Below are 27,091 nucleotides of genomic sequence, written 5' to 3'. Positions count from 1 at the left end.
AATAACCACATATTTAACACAAATTATCCTGCTTGATAAAAACAGAAACAATCTTTAACCATCATTCCCAACTCGAAATTGCTGTGAAACTTTAGAGAATGCCAAAAGTTTAGGTTCCAGATTATACAAATTAGTGTATAAACCCATAAATATAATAATGTTCCTCTAGAAAGATACATTTCCAATGATGAAATCACCCAAAAAACAAAATTTTTGAATTTTAGTAACAATTTCTATTACCGGCAACCTTAATAGAAATGTCAATATGTAACTTCAGATAAATATATAGTACAAGCTAAGGAAATCAATTTGAACAAAGTATGAGATATAATTTTTACCAGGTTGGACCTTATGAAATTAGAGATATTTAACCATTTTAAATTTACTAAATTAGTTCATATGGTTTAACCTAATTACTCAACAACCAGAACAGCTTATGGTATGATCAGTCCCCTAATATCTTTACAAATAACTATGACTGCCATTTTCACAGAGTTCAGTGATTCAAAGAAACTGTGGGTCACATCATTCTCGTACATCTTTTATTTGTATACTAATCTCGAAGAGTGACAGGTGCAAAATCTTAATTATACCTTATAAGGTTGGCCCTCAAGTTTTCTGACTTAACATTTCTTTTCCAATGCCGATTTATTTACCTTTATTAAAAAAAGGACACGTGTTTTTATAAAAGTGACAAGAAGCAACTTCACTTTTTACTCTTAACAATGAATCCAAAACTGCGAACAGTTAAGAAAAATGAAAATATGCAAAAAATTAGGGCCTAAAAACATCCCACCCATATACAGTCCTATCACTCAAAGACAATGTCAAAAAATTCAGGTTTCTCTTTTCTGTATACTTTTTTATTTAACAATTAAGATTACACTTTATAGTAGCTCCTGGCATTCAAAGATGTTTCCATGTTTACAATTTCAATCATTTGCAAAAGACCCTGAAAGTTGATGACAAAATAAAGTTATCATTTGCTGCAGTGCTGCTAAATTAGACAAACTTATACTCCAACCAACTCTCAGTTTGGATTTTTCCTTATCTGTGGTCAAATATCCAGAAACTCATCTGGTTACCCCAACTCCCCACCAAAGAAGAAATCTTGTTTTGGAAAAATATTCCCCCCGAATAAACCTAATTAATAATATGGATGATGAGAATGACAGTGCAGCTCTTTATCATAAAAAAAAAACACTTATATAGTAAGTTCACTGAATATTATATGTTGCTATCCTATTAATATAATGCAGTGTACATGTTTTTATAAAATTTATTTGAATTTCCTTATAAATAACAAACCTTTGTGTTAAAACTGGTGACTGTCGAAGCTGTGTAATAGGTACCTAAGGGTACATTGCAATATTCACTCTACTTCAATATTTAACTTGTTTCATAACAGTAAGTTAACATTTTATATGTCCTTACATTTTTGTGAGAAAATATGTATTTTAAAGGCATTCACAAACTTTAGAACAAAAAGCTGTCTGGCAGCCATAACTACTGTCAAGATTCTACGCTGATGACTAATTTGTATCCTACGTTCTTCCAATTATACGATAGCAATTTTCCACATTACGTTTTCATGAACATTATTTTCATAGCTACCTAACATCCCCTTAAATGGATGTATAGAAATATATTTATTCTCCTACCATGGGTAATTCAAATGGTTTCTAATTTCTTGCTATTAAAAACAGTGCTGTAACAAACATCTTTCTACCTAAAAAGCTTTATTTGAATTTAGGACTACTTCCTTTAAAAAAAAATGACCCCTAAAACATGGTAGGAAAATAGTATGTGAATATTTATTTATCTCTCCCCAGACCACCCTAGCGATCTCCATCTAGAGATAGGTAACTCTATAGAAAATTATTAACACAGCAGGCTGAGGATGCTATCTTCAAAAAAGCCTGCCAGCAAAGAAATTCTCACCTCTTCCTAACTGGTAAGGGTGGCTAACAGTCCTTAGACTGTTTATGTAAACAATGTGGTATATGGTATCCCAATAGAAACCATGAGTGCAGAGTCTCTAAGTGGACTTCCCTGGACGCAGACACACTGCACACTTACTTGTTGCTGCATTTTCACTACCGGCAGAAGAATGTGTGTTCTGTGTGCCCTCTCTTGTGAGGGAGAGAGCACAGGAAGCCTACATACAGATTCCTCCAGATTCTGCCTATGCCCTTTTCCCTTATGATCTGGCTGTGTATCTTTACTATGTCACTGTAATATATCTGAACCATGAATACAACTATATGCTAAGCCTACTGGTCTCTCTAGCAAATCTCTGAATATGGGGGTGGCTGACCTTAGTTAGGGACACCTGACACAGTATCTGAAATCCATTCAGCCTGCTAGACCACTCTAAGACTAGCCGACAGGACACTTGGTCAATAGTGAGGCACCATGTTCATAGCCTTAGGCAAAAATAATAGTTACCCAGCTATTCGAGGCAAAGAAGGACCCCAGGTAAGTTAATTTCACATATTTCCTTCCCTTGCCAAGCCAGACGAATGCTTCTTAGTTCTGAAACTCCCTGGCAGATGCAGTCATTCTGAGTTTGCAGCTGTATCAATAAGCCAGCACATCTCTCACTAGAATACAAGCTCCAAAAGAACTGGAATTTGGCAGGGGTTATGTGCTCACTGAAATATCAAGGTGCCTAAAAGAATACTCAACACATAGAAGATTCTCAATAAATATTTGCTGACTGAATAAATTGTTAGTCTCAGGCATCCCCAAATTCTCAAAATGAAGAAACCCAGAATGAATAAGGAGAAAGATAAATAACATAAAAGAAAAAAACAGGAAATAATTTTGGCTAGGTACAACAAAACCAATTTTATGAACTACTCACCATGTAAGCCTAAATACTATAAAGCATAACAACTCTCTAAAGTTACTCCTTAGCATACCACTTCACTACACTATATAGGTAATTCTATTTTTTTAATTCTTTTTTTTTTTGCTTACATATGTAGTTCATCTTCCCAAGTTGCTGTTCATGTACTTTAAAAACAACAGCTTCTCTATTAAACTGGTTTTCAGCAAATCACAACTTCCATTTACTATACTCATTCTTGCAAAAAATTACCTTTATAAGTAAGGTAAATTAATTTATTTATTTGTACTTGTAGACACATTGCAAGAGAGGAAATAGTATTAAAAATAATACGATCAGCTAACAAATAACCTGATTTTACAATGGGCAAGGGATTTATCTGAATAAACCTTTCTCCAGAGATGATATACAAATGGTCAATATGCATGTAAAAATATATTCAACATCACTTTGAGATTCTGCTTTAACTTCTTTATCACCCATGTTTATAGCAGTATTATTCACAACAGCCGAGACATGGAAGCAAGTCAATGGATCAATGGATACACAAAATGTGGCATATACATAAAATGGAATATTATTCAGCCTTAAAAAAGGAAGAAAATTCTGACTTAATACAATATGGATGAACCTTGAGGATATTATGCTTAGGTGAAATAAGCCAGTTGAAAAAGACAAACCTGTCTGATTGCACCTACATGATGTATCTAGAATAGTCAAATAATAGAGACAATAAAATGGTGGTTTCCAGGGCTTGAGGGCAGAAAAGAATGGGAAGCTGTTGTTTAAATGTTTCAATTTTACAAGGTGAAACAGTTCTGGAGATCAGTTATACAATAATGTGAGTATACTTAACATTACTGAACACTTAGAAATGGTCAAGACAGCAAATTTTACGTGTCTTTTACCACAATGAAAATTATATATATATATGTTAAAATTTTTCAACACACAGAGCTATCAACTTTTCTCCATCTATTAAAAGAAGAGAAACATCTGTGCTCTAACTTAAAACTTGCAAAGCTATTAGGATAATTAGTTAACTAGAAGGGTTCAACTTCCTCAGGGGTAATTACTCTATACCAGAGATGGGTAGCACTGCCTATGTTTGTACTATCCATAAACTAAGAATAGTTTTTACATTTTTAACTGAAGGAATCAAAAGAAAAGTATTTCATGATAAGTAGAAATTACATAAAATTCAGATTTAAGTTTTACTGCCCATTCGTTTACATACTGCCTATGGCTATGCATGCACTATACAAGGGCAGAGAGCAGGTTCAACAGAGACCATCTGGCCCACAGTGCCTAAAATATTTACTAACATACCCTTTATAGAAGAGTTTCCCAACTCATGCTCTATACTTAATTCCAAAATAAGGAATAGGTGTAAAACAGAAATTAAATGAAGAAAAGAAAAAGAATAAGTATAAATATAAAAATGTGATGATGATTTTTTAAAAATAAAAACCAGTCTTTAATGTGAATTTTTAGTTTATTTATACCACCAAGACATCTACACACACATAGAGACACACAAGCACATACACACATGCTTTATTTTGAACACCTGCAGTATCTGGAATAAACCTCAATCTTAGGATAAACTTTTACTAGTTATTAAGCTCTTCAGGCATCCTTAATTGAAGATTTATACAACTACTTAATTACACTTTTACAACAAACTTATTGAGAACTAATAATAATTATGTAAACTTTACATCACTTTTATAATTTTCTTGCTAAAATCATGCTTACCAGGGTAGGTGTGAGGACTGTAATTTATCATGTTAACATTCAAAGATAACTAGCCACACATCTATGTTTTAGCCAGTAACTTATTGAAAATTTAAGGAAAAACATTAAATCTTAAGAAATTTAAAACAATTTCTTAGGCACTATTTATTTTGGTTTTAGCAAGTAAATAACTACTATCAAGTGATCCTAGCAAGGTTGCTACCATATAACAGTATACTGATCTGAAAAATCTCTATTTCAAAACTTCAAATTTCAGATGCCAGTATTTTGAGAACATGCTGAAATAATTTGTTCCTACTTAAAATCCTGATCATTTTTTCCTTCTGTTGTTCCCTAATGTAGAAGTAAATCAGACAGTACAAATTCAAGTAATTTTAACATAAGAACTATCACAGTCCTTATAGTTGGTAAATATTGTAAATGTAAGGTATGGCAGTAAGCTGTGCTAATTGGTCCATGGTATCCAAGATGTGACCTCAGTTAAGGAACTTTGCTCCCTCCTAAAAAACACTTATCTAAATAATTCCATGATCAAGCAATTAAAAATGTCATCCTTTACAATAGGATTTCAACAGTAATTCTTCTTGATAATCAAATATATGCAAGTAAAATAACTTGGAATAACCACACCTGTTTAACGAGCCAAACACTTTTTAAACATGCTACCATTAGAGAGGTGATATTTTCATTAAACTGGTTCATATGTGTGTTGCTGGAGACACTTTAAACAGGTACAATACAGCAAGATGCAGAAATAACAATTTTTAACTAATTTAAATTGAAACAACTAGAAAATTGCCAAAGGCATAGTTTTCAACAGTAAACTATTGTTCAAAAGGCAATAATTTAAAAGAAGCAAACCAACAAAATAAAGACGTGTCACATTTTTACCCATATTGGAAAGAACCGAGAAAAGAGAACAGAGAAAATATCTAAACCTTTAAGAAATAGTATTTATGTCCATCAACAAAATGGATCCCAGCTATTAAATTATGAAAGGTACAAATACTAACTATAACCTTAGAATTAACCCCTGAATAAGACACAACTCCATTATGACTATAACTCATTAGCAAATAGTCTCCTCTAGAATCAAAAGGTGTATTTGAGTGGTAGGATTATGTGTCATAGATGCTATTTCAGAATTTTATCAATATATTGTCCATTCATAATAGAAAAAAGTAGCCCCAACTATCATTCACTCAACTATACATTCATTATCACTATCTTTGATAATTAACAAATTTAGCCAATAACTACATTTGTCTGAGAAATGTCTGAGAAATTTCCAAAAGCCAAGAAGGCTACAGGCTGTTTCTGAGATTAAAACAGAGTGGCACGTTAAATTATTCTAAGCCAGAAATATTATATACAAACGTAAAATTGCAAATTCTTATAAATGACCAACATGATTCGTTATACTTCCTCAGGGTCATGCTCACTGCAATCAGCTTTATTATAATTACTTCATGAAGGAAGAGCTGCTAAAAACAAACAAAAAACATTGTAATGCTCTAAAGATTTTATTTGAACTCAAATGTCCAAATGTAATTACAGTGGTACTACTTAGTTGCAAAAAAAAAAAAAAAAAAGCTTTAAAAATTACAGTAATCATCAAAGCATTAAAGGCAAAGATATTTCTGCTTCAATTTAAACCTGCAACTCCAGATGGCTAAGTGCTCCACAAATTGGCTCTATTCACTCTGTACATAACCAATTGGCAATTTAAACAAAAGAAAGAAAAGGAGGGCGAGAAGAAAGAAAGAAGGGAGTGTGGAGAGGAAGAGAAAAGATTCAAACTCAACCCAAATTTCCAAAACAATTAAAATATTAAAAATAAAAGCAAACAAAAACTTTCTACTTCCTGTAATGATGATTAGGTAAATCAGACCAACCTTCTGGATGAAGAAACTTAAAAAGTTGAATTAAATTTCAAAAAGAAAAGTCTGCTTATAGGTTGAGGCAGTGTAAAACCATGGGGCCAAAATTCAGGAAAAGAAGAAATTCCAGAGAGATGGGTCAGGTATATGAATGAAGCTTCCCTGTCCCTTAGAGGCGTCTACTAATTCCAGAACTAGGGATTGAGAGGCTGAGAAGCTAAGCAAAACTCTGGCAGCATCACTGGACTAGCAGGACAAAAAATGTAATCCAGACCCCCCCAAACTTTGGATTGGAATCCCAATCTTAGAGCAAGAATGAATAGGATTAAAGCCCAGCTTCTAATCTCAATCCTTAAAAGTGGATCAAGAAAATCTGAGATTTATACAGTGCTCTTATATTTCTGCCAAAATTAAGTGTGTGCATGCATGTGTGCGCGCACGCACGCACACGCACGCGCACGCACGCACACACACACACACACACACACACAGAAACACAAGAAAATATCAAGACTGAAAAGCAAATGAAACACAGAGCAAGACCCAAAGGGATCCAGATAATGAAGTAATTAGACACAAAGTTTCAAACAACTATACTGAACAGTAAGATTGAGAACTTTGGCAGAGAACCTGAAACTAAAAAGGTATCAAATTGATTTCTAGAACTAAAAGAACCTAAAGAATTCAGTAGATGGGTTTGATGCATATTAAACATAGCTTGAGAGAATTAATGAAATAGAAGATAGCTCAGAAAAACATATTTTTAAAAACATACTCAGTAGAATAAAAAGATGAATGTACAAAGAAGGGCATAAGAAACATAGGACATACAGTAATAATGTCTAATGGGTGCATAACTGGAGTCCTAGAAGGAGAGAAGGCAACAGGACAGGAACACATTTAAAGTGGTATGGGCTGAGAATATCCTAAAATTTATGAAAGCCCTCAATAGTTCTGTCCAACAAAACTTCCTGCAATGATGAAAATGTTCTTTCTCCATCTGCTGTGACAACACGGAAGCCCATAACTACACGTGGCTACCTATAACTTGAAATGTGAGGAACAGAATTTTTAAAAAACAGCCACATATAGCTAGTGACACTGGATGGTGCAGACCCAAGTCACATATTCAAGAAATCCTACATGCACCAAGTAGAACAAAAGGAAAATATACCTAGACACATCATAGTAAATAAAACTGCTTGAAAACCAAAAATAAACTCCCAAAACCTAAAAAGCAACCAGAGGGTACAAGATAGATTGCCATCAAACGAATAACAATAAGACTGATAAATGACAGAAACAATAGAAACCAGGTTTCAATGAGATAACATGCAACACGCTGAGTGAAAATAGCTACCTACATAGATTCCAATGTCTAGCCAAGAAAATTCTTCAAGAATAAAGATGGAAAAAAGACGTTATCAGACAAGCATTAACAGAAAATTCCTCACGATAGGCCCAAATTAAATACTATGTAATTAAAATAGTAATTTAATTAAAATAGTACTTAATAAAAATATTAAAGAGTATTCTTAGGGCAGACAAAAATCAACTCAGCTTTTTTAAAAAAATAACATAGGTAAATATAAATGCAATATTACTGTATAAAACACTAATAATATCTTGTAGGTGGTTAAAAAATGTATAAAGAACTAAATTATGCAGTAATAGCGATAATTCTGGAGAGGGAAATGTACAATTAATATTTTCTAAAGTTGTTGCATTAACCAGTCAGAGGAAAAAGGATTGACATATTACACGTCAACAAGTCAAGGAAGTATATTTTAATTTTTAGGATAAGCACTTTAAAAAAATACCTAATAGAAGGCAGAAAAGGAGAAAAAAGAAAATTCAAACAGGATAAATAAAAATAATTAGGAATTTCAACTTAAACCCAAACACATCGGTAAGTATATTAAATATACATCTACTAAATATTTCAATTAAGACACAAACATGGTCAAACTAGTTTTTTTAAAGAACATATACTACTTACAAGACACAGCTAAACTACAAATAAAAGTTCAAAGTAAAAGAATGGAAAAAGATATACCATGCGAACACTTAGCAACTGAAAGCTAGTGTTGTCTGTCTTAACACTAAACTACACCATAAGGAAAAATGCATTACTAGAGATAAAAGAGGTATATTTCGTGATTATAAAAAGTTTAACAGGTAGAAACAAAAAATTCTTAATTTGTAAGTACTTATATTTGAAATGTATAATAAAATACAAAATGCATGGATGGATCTTGAAATAATAATACTAAGTGAAATAAGCCAGACAGAAAAGGTTAACAATCACATGATATCACTTATACATGGGACATAAACTTAAAAGACACAAATGAACAGGACAAACGAATAGAGACTCACTGACATGGACAATAGACTAGTGGTTACCAGGGGGAAGAGGAAAGGGGAAAAGAGGGAAAAAAGTAAAAAAATAAATTGTTAAAAATTAAAAAAATAAAAAATAATAATAAGTTAAATAAAATATACGTAGTTAGGAAAAAAACACACAAAATGACAGAACCTATACAGAGAAACAGACAAATTTACAATCATTTCACAACATTTAACATTTTAACAACTCTTTCTCTGAATAACAAAAAAAGTAATGATAACAATTGTAAAAAGAAACAAACTTGATATAACTGATATATGTATTATACCACAGGTAACAACTGTAGCCTACAAATTTTTTGTCATATACAAGGAATATTTACCAAGAAAGGCAAGACTACACACAGCTACTGATAACTTGAAATGTGAGGAAGTGAATTTTAACTTTTTAAATGGTAATTAAATAGCCATGATAATTGAATCTATCAAATTTAAAAGAACTGAAATCTTATAAATTTAGTTCTTATTATGGTGGAGCTAAGTTAGAAATCAGTAACAAAAAACCTTTTAGAAAAATCTTAGTTTAAAAAATTAAGCAATATACTTCTGAACAATCCATGGATCAAAGAGAAATCATGAAAATTATAGAATGTTTTGAACTGAAATATGTACACACACACACAAATATATACATGGACATACACACATATATCAAAATCTAAAGGGGGAGAGAAAATTATACACTTTAAAATGGTTAATTTTATATTATGTGAACTTCACCTCAATTTTTTTAAAGTAAAAAAATTTTGACAAAGGAAGCCAAACCCATGTTTAGGGAACTTTATAACCTCAAACACATATTAGGCAGAAGGTGGGGGAGTGAAAATCTAAAGCTAAGTATTTGTCAACAAAAACGTAGAAAAAGGACAGCAAATTAAACTCAAGAAAAATCAAAAAACAAAAATCTGAACAAAAATTAATCTAATGAAAAACAAACATAAAACAGAAAGAATGAACAAAACTAAAATTGGTTCCATGAAAAAACTAATACATGGTAAGATGGCTCAAAAAAAAAAAGACAAGACACAGATAGCGACTATCTGGAATGAAAAAGAGAATCACCAGACACAGATTACAAGGGAATATTATTTACAATTTTATATAGACACATTTGAAAATTTTAGATAATGAAGGAATTCCCAGAAAACACAATTTACCAAAACTGATATGAAAACTGAAACTCTAAAGAGTACTATGACATTATAGAAATTGAAGCCATTACTTAAAATTTCTCTATACAGAAAATTCCAGGCCATAAAGCTGCTTTAGTGAATTCTACCAAATATTTAAAGAAGCTGTAACAATTCTTTTACATAAATTGTTATTTAAGATAATGGTAAAAGAAAAAGTACTTCCCAACTCATTTTTACAAAGCCAGTATTACTCCGAAATAAAACTTGCCAAAAACATTATGAAAAAATGGAAAGTTATAGACCTGTATCATTCATGAACGTAGGTGTAAAAATACTAAATGAAAGATCAACTAATTTGTATAAAAAAATAACGGTTCACGATTAAATTGGGTTTAGCCCAGGAACATAAGGTTAGTTTAATACTTAAAGAGCAATAAAACAATTCACCACTTAAAAAAACAATCTGGAGAAAAGTTAAATAATTATCTAAGTAGATGAAAGAGCATTTGATAAAATTCAACATTCATTGATGAGTTAAATAAAAATAATAATTAGTAATAGAAAGGAATTTCCTTGATCTGAGAAAGAATAGATCCAAAACGCCTATATACTAAATTATGAAATACCAAAAAGTTCTCCCTCTACTTCTAAAATAAGTAATAACAAAAGGCTTCTTATTATGCATAACCAATCTATTCAACACTGTACTGGAAGTCACAGGCACTACAATTAGGCTAGAAAAACAAAAATATAGGATTGGAAAAGATGAAATAAAATTATCATTCATACAGGCCCTGTGTTTACAGATAAAGAATGTAGTTGAGATAAATTATCAGAATTATAAGCAAGGCTACTGGTTACCAAGTCAATATGTAAATATTAACTCCATTTCTATGTATAAGCAATAAATAGAAAATAAAAGTTACAAAAGGTGCTACTTATAACACCAAAAAATAAAACCAATAAGTGTAACAATAACAGTGCAAGATTATTAGAGAAAACTAAAATATTGAAATGATAAAGGGAATACATGGATTAGAACACTCATTATGTAAATACATTCAGCTTAATCTTAATCAAACCTTAACAGATTGGTTTGTTGGTTTTTTGTTTAAAGAACTTAGCCAAAAATAGCCAAGGCAATCTTGAGGAAAATCAATAAGTATGTATTAATTTTCTATTGCTGTCCTAACAAGTTACCACAAACTTGGCAGCTTAAAATACTCATTTATTATCTCCAACTTCTATGGGTCAGAAATCTCAGCATAGCATTAGCTCAGCTGGTTCCCTGCTTAGAATCTCACAAGGATGAAATCAAGGTTATCAGCCAGGCTGTGTTCCTGTCTAGACATTCTGGGAGTGAACCTGTTTCCAGGTCTATTTAGGATGTTGGCAAAATTCAGTTCTAAGCAGCTGTAGGACAGAGGTCCCCATTTCCTTACTGTCCATCAAGTGGGATTTAGTCTCAGCTTCCAGAGGCCACCTATATTCAAAGCAACAGCACGTCAAGTCTTTTTCATGTTTCTGTATCAAATCTCTCTGACCTCCTTCTGTCCCCGTTCTTCTGCCTCTTCTGTTTTTAAGAGCTTGTGTGATTACACTGGGCTCACTCAAATAATCCACAATAAACTCAGTATTTTAAGGTCTGTTAATTACCTCTGCAACATCCCTTCTAAGCACTACCTAGAGATTAGTATTCAGTTGAATCAGGGACAGAAATCTTGGGAGAACATCTTTAGAAGGCCACCTACCAAAGAGCAGGAAAGTTTGCTTTACTGGATATCAAGCTAATTATAAAAACTACAGTAATTACAACAGAATGGCACAAGAACAGACAAATGATACAGAATATAGAGCCTAGAAACATACCTGTTTCTGGGTACACATTTGATTTACACCCCCCCCTTTTGTATCACTGCAAAATTGGGAAAGAACAATTCTTTTCAGTAAATGGTGCTAGGATATCAGGATAGCCATATGGAATGAAAACTACTCCTACCTCACAACACACACACACAAAATCAACTTTAAGGGGATTATAGATCTAAAGATTAAAAAATAATAAGAAAGTTTCTGAAAAATAATATAGGAGAGTGGGACTTCAGTAACAGGTGGCATGAGGAGCTCAGTGGACTCTCTCGAATGAAACCATTTAATTGGTTAAAAAAAATTTTTTTTAAACCAGCCAACCATTTAATGTTTCTGGAAATTGTCCTAAGGGAAATATACTAAGGTGAGGTAAGAACAGCAAGCATCTGTGACATTTGAGCCACAAGCCACTCCTATTCACACCTCACAATTCAGTGTGACAGAAGTTCTACTCCAGAGGGGGTGGTGTGACAGGAGCTCCCCTATCCCTTGTCTAGGACCACAGTTTCACCTTGGAAGAAGGCTGCTGGCATTTCTCACCACTCGCCCCAGCCCCCAGCTCCATTTTGCAGAAACTCTTTATCAAGCAGGCATGGATGAGATGACGAGGAGTCTTCCCTTATGAGGCAGAAGTTCTATCCCGGGTGCAGTAGAACAAAAATATTGGGTTCCAACTTCATAAAGCAGAGGTTCTTTACCAGAAGGTTTAAGCTGAGAATAGGGGCTACCATCCTCGCTCAGTACTCTGCTCCTAAGAGCTGGGTGTCACTTCAAGAGAAGTTATCTCCTGGTCTCTGCTCCTAACTCCACTGAAGCAAGTCAGAGGGTCTTGTGGAGGAAAGGAGTAGAGAAAAGTAAGCTATTGGAACAGAAAGTTCTGTTCTCCACCTAAGGGAACTATTTGGAACAAGAAGTTCATTCCTAAAGGCGCTGTCCAAAACTACGGAAATCTTGGGGGTGAACAACTAAAAAGAGGTTGTTAGTTCCATGAGTAGTAGCAACAAGCAAAGGCACAACCCAACTAGAAGTTTAACAGGGGACCTAGACAAAGAGAAAGGCAGTAATAATACCCTTTAAGCACAAGTCTCAAAGACTGGCAACACTTAGCTTCTGCAGAGACCTGACTTAATGCAATCAGACTGTGGAGAAATTTATGCCCCAGGATGTTGATGAAAACAATACAGCAATCAGCTGGTAATTAGTGGAGGCTGACAGCTGGGTGTGATAGCAATAGAGGCAGACCAAAAGCTTAATGGGGAGATCGGGGAAAGAGAAAGAACAGGGCAGAAACCAAAGTCATCTCTTATGGTCAGGGAGACAGAGCACATGGCTTTTGAGAGGGTCCAGATGTTGGATTCAGTAGACAAAGAGTTCAAATCAGCTATTATAAATATGCTCAAAGAACTAAAGGAAATCCTGTTTAAAGAATTAAAGGTATTATAACAATGTCTCGTTAAATAGAGAATATCAATGAAAAAATAGGAATTATACAAAATAATCAAATGTAAATTCTGGAGTTAAAATGGAGAATAACTGAATTGAAAAATTCACTAGAGGGGCTGAACAGCGATTGGAGCTGGCAGAAGAGTCAGAATCAGTCCTTCTGGCTACACCAGAGAGTAATTAAAATCTACATGAGAAAACTTGAGTGCCAGTAAAAAGAGCATAATTGCATATTTCTTCTCCTTTCTTCTCCCAACTGATTTGAAAAGCAATTGTATATAATTGTATTGTTGTGCCTATAACATGTAGAAATGTAATATATTTGACAATAATAGCACAAAGGAGGCAGGTAGAGACAAAACTTTATTGGAGTAAGGAAATGACATCAGATGGTAAATCGAATCTACAAGAAGAAATGACGAGAACCAGAAATGATAAATAAGTAGGTTACTACAAAAACTATAAATATGTATGTTTTCCTTATCTCAATTTCTTTAAAAGATAAAGTTATATAAAGTATAAATCACGGCAATGTATTTTAGGGTTTATAAAATATAGCAATATGCAAAACAAAAAAGGGGAGGATGGAGTAAAGCTATATAGGAGTAGTTTCTATATATCACTGGAATTAATTTAGAGTAAATCTGAAGTAGATTCTGATAAGTTAAGATGTGTAATGTAAACCCTAGAGCAATTAATTACTAAGAAAACAACTCAAAAAATATTTTAAAAATCATTATAGGAATTAAAATGTCACACTAGAAAATATTCAATTAATGCAAAAGAAAGCAGTAAAGGAAGTACAGACAAAAAGGTCGGAGACATATAGAAAACAAAAAGTAAAATGGCAGACAAATTCAACAGTATCAATAACATTAAATGTGAATGGATTTACCAATACAATCAAAAGGCAGAGACTGTAGGATTGAATTTTAAAAAAACAAGATCCAACTAAATGCTGTCTATAGAAGACAAACTTTAGATTTAAAGACACAAATAAGATGAAATAGATGGAAAAAGAAATCATGCAAACAACAACCATAAAAGAACTGGAGTGGATATGCTAATAACATGTAGACATAACATGTAAACATAAAATGTTTATATCGGACAACCTCTAAAATCTTTTTAGAGGTGAAGAGGAACATTTCAAAACAATTCAAGGACCAATCCACCAGTAAAATATAAAAATTATAAACACCTTATATGCACCTTATAACTGAGCCTCAAAGTGCATGAAGCAAAACTGACTGAATCAAAGAGAGAAATACTCAATCCAACAATAGTTGGAAGACTGCAATACTCCATTTTCAATAACAAATAGAACTAGGCAGAAGATTAACAAGGAAATAGAAATACTATAAACCAATTAGACCTAACAGACATCTAGAGAATACTCTGTCCAACGACAGAATACACATTCTTCTAAAGCACAAATGGAAGATTCTCCAGGAGAGACCATATGGTACGTCATTAAATAAGCATCAGGAAATGAAAATTAAAACCACAAATGCTGCCTCACACCCATCGGAATAGCAAAAATAAACACTAACAATTCCAGTTGTCGGTGAGGATGTAGAGCAATGGGAACTCTTATACACTGTTCATGGGAATGTAAACTGCCACAACCACTTTAAGAAACTGGCAGTACCTACCAAAGGCAAATACACACATGCCCTGTACCCTGTAAATTTACTGTTAGGTATATACTCAACAGATAATAGCACATAAGGAGATAGGTATAAACTTTCACATAGCATTATTACTAATAGTCAAGAAGTAGGAATAATCAAATGTCCATCAACAGATTATAAACTGTAGTATACATATACAAAGTAATATTACAGAGCAATGAACATGAACTACAGTAACAGAATTAACATGGATAAATCTCAAAACCATTATGTGGAGCTAAAGTAGCTAGGAACAAAACATATACTGTGTGAGTCCATTTATGTAAAGTTCAAAAACAGGAATAATTAAGTCAAAATATTAATTGCTTCGGGGAGAAGGGAGAAGGTAGTGACTGATGGAAGTAGGAAGAGGGCTTCTGAAAGTGATGGTAATGTTCTATTTCTTGACTTAGTGATGGTTATATAGATCGTAGTTTATAAAAATTCACTGAGTATTCATTTGTGTAGTTTTTCTGTATGTTAGGCTTCAATAATGAAAGGTAAAGCATGATATAAAATTTAAAAAACTGAATCACGGTAAAATTAGAGTACTTAAACTTTAGAGGGTAATAACTTTTAAAGACATGCACGTAAAAATATCACAAGGAAAAACTGGTATTAAATTTAATAAAACTGTAAAACTTTATAAATGGAAAATATAAATATATAAAAAGAAAAACATGATGGAGGTTCCATCAAATATAACAAGGATTGACATCACAACCATATATTCTAAGATAAGTTTATATCCTAAGATATAGACTTCTAAGAAAATTTGGCAATGGGCTTTTGATACAAATATTAAGTTCAAAATCACTAGCAATAAAGATATATCACCTATAAGAAGATAGCATTTAATAGTTAACCTGGAGGAAAACTGCATAATTCCCTTCTCTAGGGAGTATTTTTGGTCATACTTCTGTGATAGAAATACAATTTCCTTCCTTCTCACTTTTCCTTTTTAGAGAATGTCCTTTCACAGCACTGGAAAGGGTTGCTCCATGATCCACAAGAAACAGTGCTAGTATGGTCCTGAATTTCCAGTTTCTAGTTATGTCCCCCTGAGGCCTAACTAAGTTCTAAGAGATACCCAGTCCTATATCCTTATAATAAAAAAACTGATTTGCTTGTTTTCAGCAACCAAATCACCAATGAATAGCACCTTGATATAGTATATGCTACAACTGTATTATAGTTCTGTTTATATGGAAGTTGAAAACTGGCAACTCAGATTATTTTATCTAACCCGCAGGTGTTTTTTAAAAGTATGATTTACATATTATAAATTATAGTCTTCTTCACTAGACTGTGACCAAGCTCTTAGAAGGCAAGGACTATATCTTATGTATCGTCATTTTCCCAGTGCTAGGCTCTGGGTCCAAAAATACTTGCTAAATGAATAAACAAACTATGCCAATAAAGTTTCCACAAAACTCTAATGCTCTGACAACTGAGTCATCTCCAAGAAGCAATAATACATTGTAAAATCCTAGTTAATCCATTGGAAAAACAATAATGACAATACACATTAAATGACATCAAAATATTCATACCTGTTTGCCCAGTAAACCAAATCTTTGAAATGTATACTAAAGAAGTAATTCAAGAGAAGAAAAAATGATTATATGCATAATAAATACAATATTATACAGTAAAAAGAAATGAGATTAAAGTAATGATTAAGTTTTGATATAGATATTAACTAAATGTCAGCATACATTCATTTAAAAGATAATTATGAAAAACATGCTCTACGTGCAGATGAGAGAATGTAACCCAAACGTTACTTTTCAATGACTCTCTAATATGAGCTTGATTTTTGTCCCTGCTTTTCTTCTCAAAACATTCAGAAACGTGTGCACGTGCACACACATGCGCGCGCACACACACACATGCGCGCGCGCACACACACACACACAAACTTGCCCAAGGTCACATGGCTCAGAAGTGATGGAGAAAAGATACAAATGTAGGTCTATTATAGTAAACCCACAATCCTAACCCCTATGCTCCACTGCCTAAATACCCACTAGTAAATACAGATTAAGTACCTAATGCACATAAAGCATTCTCCTTGGTACAAATAAGAAATCACAAAAACGTAATGCAGGCTCCTTTTACAATTTTCAATAGAGTGCTTTAGAGTATATTTCTGCACATCGAAGCATAAACACTGCTAATCCAAACCTAGTGCTTGAAGTTTACTTAAATGTTACAGGCATGTCTCATAAATGTGATCAATTCTCAAGTCAGAAAAAATTACAAGAGCTAAAATGATGAAAGCGGCAATTTTAGAACATCATTTGAAATCTGCCTCTGTCAGACACAACCCTGCTAGAATTCAACAGGCCAGGGATACAATCTATGTAAGTCAAGTATGCTCTGGTCATAAGGGACCTTTATCCAGATAGTACTTGCTCCGTATTCTTGCCATTTAAACAAAAAAGAAGAAATTGAAATTGAAAAGCATCATTATATGTACATATATTACTAAATAGTTAAAGCGTACTGACTGGTTAATGTGCCATAAATTTCTCTCATTGAATTCTCACAGCTTTGTGAAGCAGTTACTATTATCATCCCATCCTACATTCAAGACAATCTACGGATGAGGTACTGAGGTTAAGTTACTACAATAAGTGGCAAAACCCAAACTGGAACCCAGGTCTAACAAATATCTGCTTGCCACTATCACTTACATTATATTCGACTAACTTTCTAGATAATAATGCTTTCAGCATATGGTATCAATATCCAAAAACTAAGTTTAATGCTGTCATATGTCAGAGAATTCAGGAGACAGTGGAAGGCAAGAGTAGGGGCCAAGGGCTTGCAGGGTGCTGCCACTTACTAGTCTTGGTTTTATTGTTAAAACTATAAAATAAAATGTTTTAAATAGTGAGAGTGAGAACTACCCAGAGAAAATATAATAAAGCATCTGGTAATTGGCACAAAGTATATGTATTTTTAAAATAAATGAGTAAAAAAAAGGGTAACATACAAAGTTGACTAAACCATATAATTATAGTGTTTTTAAAAATCCGTGCACAGAAAAAGGGAAAATGGCATTTTTTTAAGAAGCAAGCATATGCAATTTATTTTTAAAAAATTAAACATGCCTCAGGTCTAATAAAAGACAGGATGAATCTGACAGGGTTCCCACAACTGCTATGACCTTTCTCAGTGGCACTATATTCATCTCAGGAAGCACATACATAATGTCAAGTGCAGAATCATGAAATCGCACAATGTATCACATTTAACAATATCAGAATTTACCAGGCTAAAGCTTAAGAATTTAAACCTAGAAGTAGTTTGTCATTTTCTCCAGATAAATTAGTTTCCAAGGAAAAGCACAAATTTATGAGTACAACCAATTCTTAATAATCCATATAAATGAAGGGACAAATATTACAAGTCATCCCCCAAACCCACTCACAGTTGGCTTTGTAATGCATTTTTGTAGAATATAAGCATTTTTCAATTAAATATAGGCATAACTTGGCTCCTTGAAATTCACGATATTTTGGACCTAATAATGAACCCACACTGAGATTTGTTTCACCACCAAGATCAGCTCGGCATATCTTTCCACACCATGCTTTAAATTCCTATCAACCCATACAAATTCTCGGATTCTCATTAGATTTACTAATACGTTACCAAAAGATTTGTTTTTTATGTAATAAACTAAAACTGTTTTAAAAAATACTTCTATAAATGAGCTTATAGACTGAGCTTCAAACTTCCTTTACCCACCCATACTGAATACTAATAAGAGTCAAAGATTTGCCCCTAAGCATTTCAATTTTGTTCAGAGCCTTATGCACCAGGTTATAAAGCCTCCACAGTAAGTGGACTATTCCTGTATTGACATTGGAAAGTTCTTTGTTCAAATTCCAATGTTCATCTGTTACAGCTGTGGTGGGCTTATGAGGCCAAACTATTAAGATAAATGACATTCCGATTTAATTATTAAACATGAAAATAAGACTTTTTCATTAGTGTACCTATAACATAGTCCATGATAGTACTAAACACATCTGAAAAAAAAGAAACGTAAGTAAGGTTTGCACAGCTGGTACAACTTTCTAAATAGGGTTGTTTGGTTTGGGTCTTTTTTTTTTTTTTAATCTTATCTTCACACATGTATAAAACTCATGCAAAAAAATTAACAAAAGTTTGGAGGTAAACTGAATGAGCCTAAGACTGATTAGTAAATTAAAATTTACTAAGGAAAAACTAAGAAATTACCCAAAACTAAATTTCCATACTTTGGGCAATATATCCTAATAGTTAAAATGCAGACTTGGTTCAAACTCAACATTAACATTTACTGCTCTGCATCAGACTGGACAAGCTTCTTTACATCTCCATGTTTCAGTTTCCTCATCTGTAAAATGAGAATAATTGTACACTTCACAGTTATGAGAATTAAGTGAATTAACATGTGCAAATAATAAATTTCAGCTATTACTCTTACTGCTATTCATATCAGTCTCTAAAATATAATGCCTAAGAATTACCAAAATAAACATCTTCCTGGGTATAAAATATATGCACATTAAGACATAATCATTCCATTTTAAAGAAAACTTAAGGGTCCTTCAACAAAACTTTTTGTTGGGTGTCAACACTATGCACTGAGAATGTGGAAACAAAACATAGCCTCTGAATTCAAGACCTTTCTGTCTCCTAGGCAACATAAATAAAATTATAAAAGGTAGCATGATGGAGGCACTATGAAACAGACAATCCTGTAGCACAGTGGTCCCCAAACCTTTTTGGCACCAGGGACTGGTGCTCCTCTGAGAATCTAATGCCTAATGATCTGAGGTAGAGCTGAGACGGTGATGCTAGAGCTGGGGAGCAGCTGCAAATACAGATGAAGCTTCACTTGCTTGCCCTCTGCTCACTTCCTACAGTGTGGGCAGATTCCTAACAGGCCAAGAACTGGTACCAATCTGTGGCCCCGGGGTTTAGGATCCCTGCAGTAGGACCCTAAGGTATAGAGGCATCTAACTCAGGAGGACAAACATTGCAGAAATAATTTCTGAGGAGCAATCACCTAGTTACTTCACTTCAGAGCAACACAGTTATGCAATTTATAGTTTTTAATATACCCATAAAAGTGTTTCGGATGTAGATCATTAAAAAAACAAGATCACCCACCACACTACTTACTATGTCCATAAACTTAAAAATCTTTTGGTAATAAAAATGACTATCTTCTCTTAACAAACCAAATCATAATCTTGAAAAGGTAACAATGCTTCAAAAACATTTCTTTCATTAGTAAATAAAAGCTACAAATTTTCCTTCAGTTAATTCTATTAGGACTAATGTCAAAAGAATAATATTTTTGAGCTGGTAAAAACCTCTGAGGGCCTGGAATCTGACCCCCTTAAGTTACAGATGGGAAAAAAGCTACAAAGTATAGTGGACAAAGCACTTAGTTGAGAGTCAGAAAACTGAATTTTGGTCCCAATTGTCTTACGGTAAAAGTCTAGGCAAATATCTTAAGTTTCTTCATCTATAAAATGAGAGATTTGTACTCAATTGCTTCCAAGGTCCCTTTCATCTCTATAATTCTCATTTTATAAAACTGAAGCAAAGATAAACAACTTGCCCAAGGTCGCGCAGCTAGTTAATGGTAAAGTAGGGTCTACACTTGGATTCCAATTACAATCAATGCACTTTCTCAGCGTACCATACTTTATAATACTATTCTTCTAAATTAGTCTAAGATTTTTGGAAATTATTAATAAGTATGAAGGATTTTATATAACTAAATACCTTATTCCCACGGCTCGTCTATAGAAAATGAGCTTTAAATCCAAATGGAACAAATACATGAAGTCTCAAGCTGTGTGCTGCTTACTACACTTATAAAGTTGACCTCAAGAAAGTTACAGGAATTTATGCTTAACTTCCCACCACCTAAAATCTAACCTTTCAATCGAACAGATGTGATTGTTTCATATAAAAATATGAATTGTTATAGATAATATAATTGCTATAGATAATTGAATAAGATGAGAATTAAAATTCATCTTATTTTCTGTCCTGATTATATTTCATATGCATTTTTTAAATTCAAGAGAGATCAATTTAAATACTTTTCCTTCATGTACCTTCTTTTCAGACTCCCTAGCTTTAAAATCATTAGAACAGATTAAGAATTATTACTTCTGGAATCACATAAATAATTACAAATAAAAGCCTATACAGATTATTGATAGTTTCTCTTTCAAAATTGAAACTACCACCCCCCCCACAGTATCCTAAAATTCGGTGCCCAAACACATTACAACTCTACCAAACTGTATCATAAACAGCATCTGATTCCGTAGAATGCCTTCAAAGCTTATTATATTTCACAGGGAATTTAGCAAGATTTCAAGAAGACTGATAGTGTCGATTCCAGAAAATACAAGAAAATCCTCAGAGGAAAAGCACAATAAAAATGCAAAATAGTAATAAAGTCAACAACAGCTTCATACTACTGACTTAAGAGAATAGCAAAAACATTCATGGGTATATAAGTACAGTTTAACTATATTTAGGGATTTTCAAAGAATCACAGAATGTATACATTTTTAAATTGGATGAGACCTTAATTAATTTAATCTAATAGCACCCAAAATAAGAATCTACAAATTTTATCTCTGCCTCCCTCAAAAATGTCCCTGTAGTCTGCTTCAAATTCTTACAGCTAAATGCTTCAAGAAGCAGTTCTTTCCATTTCTGGATGAGTCTAGTTGCTATACAGTTCTTAGTCTTGTCAAAAAATTATAATGAATTCAATCTATGCCTTCCTAACTTCCATTTGCTGGTCTATCTTCTAAAACAGTGGAATAAATTTATTCTCTCTTCTATTTATGTTTTTGAAATACCTGAAGACAGCTGTCATGTTTCCCACCCTTTAAACACTCTCTTCTTTAGGTGAAATGTACGGTCCACAGATTTCTTGTGGGCCTTGGAGACACTTCTGGAATACAACGTATTTCCACATTGCAAGTAACATTTAAAAAATACTGCCACTTGTCAAATTTTGGTGTAATATCAAAAAGGAACATATACAACTCCTCAAATACTTAAAATACTCAACTTCTCAAATACTCTTAAAATACTTATTCCTTCTCAAGTATATACCAATGTGAAGCTAGATTTTCTTCACATACCTCAATCAAAACGATCACAACAAACTGAAAGCAGAAGCAAAGTCCAGCTGTCTGCTAGTAAGCCAGAAATTAAGTGATTTGTAAAAATATAAAACAGTACCCCAAGTCTCACTAAAGATTTTGTTTTAGAATATTTATTCTTCATGTAAAATTTTAACATGTAATCAGTTTATTATTGTTTTTAGATGTTTGAAATGATTTCATTTTTAATATAGTAAATATCAATAAACATTACCCACAAAAACAAAATCTCTTCAGAGTCCTCAATAATTTTTTAAGAGTAAAGGGGTCCCGACAAAAAAGCCAAAGCAAGCCTATTTTCCAGGGGCAGATCTCCAGACTTCAAACTATCCCGGGTTTCTGTTTTCTCTAATATGTAATGTGCCTCTAAAAACCTCTCCACCTTGATACCTGGGGCCTCATATATGCAATCCCTGCTAGCATTAGTGAAATCTGAGACTACAGCTTCAGGATGAACATTATAGCCCTAGAAAGAACAGTTTTAATTTACAAGCTAGTTGGTCAAAAAGAAATATACCTACCTACCTACTTACCTACTGCATATCTATCATGATCTAGAATCCTTAAATGTACAACCCCTACCCTCTAGTGACTTCGAGAAATAAAAGGCCATCTGGTACTTCATTTTTAACATCTCCCTATGGGTATTACTAAATCATCTGGAGTCAAATACTTTAATTCTTCTATCTAATGGATGCGGTGATAAATATGGAAACATAGAGAGTAAGAGTTTAATTATACTGTTATACTATCTTTTCAACCAAACTACTTTCACTATTTACATAAAAGTAAAGCAAATTATTGATATCTGGTAAGATGAAACAAAAGAAAATGGAAGTCTTTTGTATAATCATTGAACCCATTCAAAAGCACTCATGTACTGATTCCAAAAAAAAAAGACGTGCTCATCTAGCCAATATAATATTTAAGTTTTTAGTCTTCAACAAAGCAAAATTGACCTTTATTTGAAAATGTACTTAATTTCTTAACTTCCCACCTCCTTAATCACACGATTATTAGAAAACGAGATAGAGATAACATTTTAAAAGATCCAACATGAACTCTATAGCTACATTCTGAAAACCTCTGAGAGAATTTCAAGACTAATAAAGGAAAAGCTTTGGGACTCCCAAGGAAAAAAGCAGTCTATACTACATCGTGTAAATTCCTAAACTCTCGTAAATTCTTAAGTCTTATAACATGAGTGTATTTTATTTGTAATTAAGTAAAACTATATTAATGATAATGAGAATAGGTTAAGAAATGGAGGAAGAAAGTCAAAACATGGGGAATCAAAAATAATCAGCTTGTAATCTTCGATTTTTAGTTTTAAGTATATCAAAACTTCACTTTTACAGATACAGCACATCTTTAAGAATAGCCCATTTTCAAAGTCTACTTAAAAGTTCATCACATATATAAATAACCATTATGTGTAAATATACATGTCTGTATCTCTTTTAAATTTAAAATTTGCTATTACATATCACATTAAATTGGCTCAATTTTTCAAGAAACCAGGCCCGTTCTCTGTTTCATACATACGGTCAAGTTCTACTTATATCAACAGTTCTTAATAGCAGTCACCAGAAGTCAAAAGCTCTCTCAATTTATATCAATTTATACAAATACTATGTGTATACCTGGAAAAGATGCTAAACGTTTGTTAAAATAGAAACTGGGATCCACTCGACAGAAAATATCTTCATCTTGATACCTGGGACTTCATATAAGCAATTCCTGTTAGCATTACTGAAATCTGAGACTATAGCTCAGGATGAATATATTTAACCCCAGAGAGGATTATCACAGCTTTAACTTACATGTGGTTGGTCAAAAAGAAATATACCACTGTAGCCATACAGGTACCTGGAGTGAAATATCTTTCACAAATCCATGTCCTGTAATTTAATTACCAGAGAGACTCACTAGTTTAGGTTACATAAAAATCTACTGTAATCTAAACTGATGGAAATTTTCTGGTTACCTGGAAATTCAAGCTAAATTATTGCAACCCCTCAAAATTTTCAAATCAGAAAAAGTGCAGAAGAATATATAAATTTTTAACTAAAGTTGAAATAATCTCCAAAAGCTCACAATATAGATTTTGCAGCCCCCAAATTACTAATATTGATAATGAACAATTCAATACTATGTCCACAGAATCTAGTACAGCACCGGGCTCACAGAAACAGCTCAATAAATATTTGAGAAATGAATGAATGAATGAATAAATGAATGAAAAAGCCTTAAAAAGCCTTTCCCCCCAAAAAAGTCTTTCCCAAGACTATCATCTACTATCACTGATTACACTATCATTCATAACACTATCATTAAGCATCTTAATGAAACCACTGACAAAAGTAAAAAAAGCACGCTCAAAAGCGCCAACTGCTCTATTTACAAAATAAATTGTAAAATATTCATTTACAAATATTCGACTGCAAAAAAAATAATCGAATGTCCTAAATTTGAGTTAGTCAATAAATAAAACTTACTTCTAATAATCAGAACTCATCAGTGTTGGGGTTGAGATGGAAAGGGGGAAATGTCTGTCAATGTATTCAGCATGTCTAACGGATGCTATAAATCATATCTTTCTAAGAATTTTCTAGAGCAAATTCATGTCAATCTTTGAGCCTATTGTCACTTTCACACATGCTCACAGGAATAAAATGACAAAGAATGCTATGCCGGAACCAGTGGATTCAGGGCACAAAACACTTGATTAACAATTGTCAAGGTTCTGAGTAGTGAAAATTAACAAATATTCTCAAAATACATTAATCCAAGCAATTCCTACATAAACCCAAGCTCCTGGTTTCTTTAAATGATTCACTAGACTATTGGACTTCCAGGCGTTTTTTCGTTTTTTGTTTTATTTTTTTTGAAAAGGTGGCTACAGTCTCCTTGTACGACACAACTGGGAGTGAGCAACTCATTTACCAATTGCTGATGAATACCGCTCAACGTTTTCCAGACAAAAGAGCGTTAAACGCGGTTCCATGCACATTTATTCTTCCCCATAAACGCATGTTCTCCCAAATTTCATTTTACGTGCTATACCTAAAGTTAAATGCGGCAAGTTGACATTTCAGTCAAAAGCACCCGTCTTACTAGCTGTGTAACTGCTACATCTGGTGGCAGCACACTTACATGCAAGAAGCCAGAAAACTTAGAAAACAATTGTAACCGATCTGGTGCGTGTTTGCAGTAACCTTTACGCAGATATTTCCCACAAAACCCACGACCCTGTCAGAGAACAGTAGCCTACTTGCAGTAGAGAACACACACACATACAGAGGAGGAGGTGATGGCGAAGGAATGAAAGTTGCAACCATCTGAAGGGGTAGTTTAAGGAGCTGCCCACGAGTCAGTCCATCCTTTAAATTGTTCTAGGGGGGGCCAGGCAAGAGATCAAAGTCGGCTTTGAAAATTTAAGCGGCTCTCCCCAAAGGGCAGAAACCTCGCAAACCATGGGCATCCTCTAGGTCCCGGGCAGCGAAGCTTGCAGAGTGGGGACCGCCTCTATGGGAGGAGTGCGCGAAGGAAGGGGAGGGGGCTCGAGGATGAACGCTTCAACGGGAGGGAAAACCCACCAGAGACCTGAGGCCAGGAGGTTAAGAGTACTGAGTGTACTGGCAAATGGAGCAGAAAGGGGCTTGTGTTCCGGGGCGGGGAGGCTTCTCACTCTAACAGGACTGGCTCCTAAGAATCCCAGGCGAGTCTGTGCGCCTCGCCCCGTCCCCTCCAGCGCGCACCCCCTCTCCCGTGTCCTCCGCCACCCGCGAACCGCCACCCACAGCCAGCGCACTACCTCCCCGGAGCCCGGCGGCCTCGCGTCCACCTCGCCACCATCCCCCACCTTGGGGTCGAAGGCAGGGGACCCGGGGGGCGCGGGGGGTCCCAGCGCGGGAGGAGAGGCCGCGAACGGGCGCGGGCGCGACGGCGCTTACCTTCCCTGGGCCTCCCGGATGGCGGCGTGTGATTCAGCAGGGACCTGGCGGCCGCCGCCGAGCCCGGGGTTGGAGACGTGGAGAGCTGGGACCAAGATGGCGGCCCCTCCAAACTTCCACTGCTACTTTGGACACTCATCAAGCTACTTTCTGGGAACCCAACTCCCCCCCTGCGACGGCAGCGGCGGCAACAGCACCGGCACCCGCCTCCGTCATGGCGGGGGCCGCGCTGAGGGCGAGCGAGAGAGTGAGGGCAGGGAGGGGAGAGTCAAGGGGATGGGGGAGGAAGCCGAGAAGGGGGAGGTGGGGAGGGAAGAGGTGAGGGGAGGAGAGGGGACGGGGGGAGGAAAGGGGGGAGAAGCGAGGGAGCAGGCAGGCGCGCCGGGGTGGAGGCGGAGGGAAGGAGAGCGGCGGCACAGGCGTCGAGGGGGCGTCCGCCAGTGCCGGGGTCGGAACGCGGGCGAAGCGCGGGCTGCGCCGGCCGAGGACACTTCCGCGGGCGGAACCTGCCCCCCGGCGTCGCCCGGGTGGCGGCGGCGGCGGCAGGCGGTGGGTGGCGGCTGAGGCGGCGGGGTAACCTCTGCATCAGTTACAGGCGGCGGCGGCGGCGTCACGCGCCGCCTGTGCAAACACTATCGCGAGGCTCCTGCGCCTCCGGTAGCGGCGGCGGCGGCGGCCGCGGGAGCAGGCATGGGGGAGGGACCTGCAGGGGGTGGGGGCGGGGGTGGGGATGGAGCGAGCGCGCCAGCGAGGAGGCGCGGGCGCCCCTGGCGCACCCGCGGAGCGCGGCGCGGGATCCCCGGGCCGGCGCGCTCGTGTGCACGGGGGCGACCTCCCCGCGCCGGACGGAGGGAGACGCGACCCCTCCGCGCCGGCCCCGGCTTCCCGCTCCGCTGCCACCTGACCCTTCTCCC

At 35.3% G+C, this 27,091-nt stretch overlaps 1 protein-coding gene across 1 annotated transcript in view; it reads right to left on the bottom strand.

The window, feature by feature from the left end:
- Positions 1 to 26,837, bottom strand: part of TLK1 (tousled like kinase 1) — a 132,462-nt gene extending 105,625 nt beyond the window's left edge. The window contains exon 1 of the mRNA XM_023528456.1: positions 26,178 to 26,837. Within this exon, the coding sequence (XP_023384224.1) occupies positions 26,178 to 26,316 (139 nt within the window). The 5' untranslated portion in view covers positions 26,317 to 26,837. The remainder of the gene's footprint in view (positions 1 to 26,177) is intronic.
- Positions 26,838 to 27,091: the final 254 nt, after the last annotated feature.

The sequence above is a fragment of the Pteropus vampyrus genome, unplaced genomic scaffold, assembly GCF_000151845.1.
Source record: "Pteropus vampyrus isolate Shadow unplaced genomic scaffold, Pvam_2.0 Scaffold2, whole genome shotgun sequence".
NCBI lineage: Eukaryota > Metazoa > Chordata > Mammalia > Chiroptera > Pteropodidae > Pteropus > Pteropus vampyrus.
The sequence above is the reverse complement of the archived record's forward strand: the minus strand, read 5'-3'. Positions and strand labels throughout refer to the sequence as shown.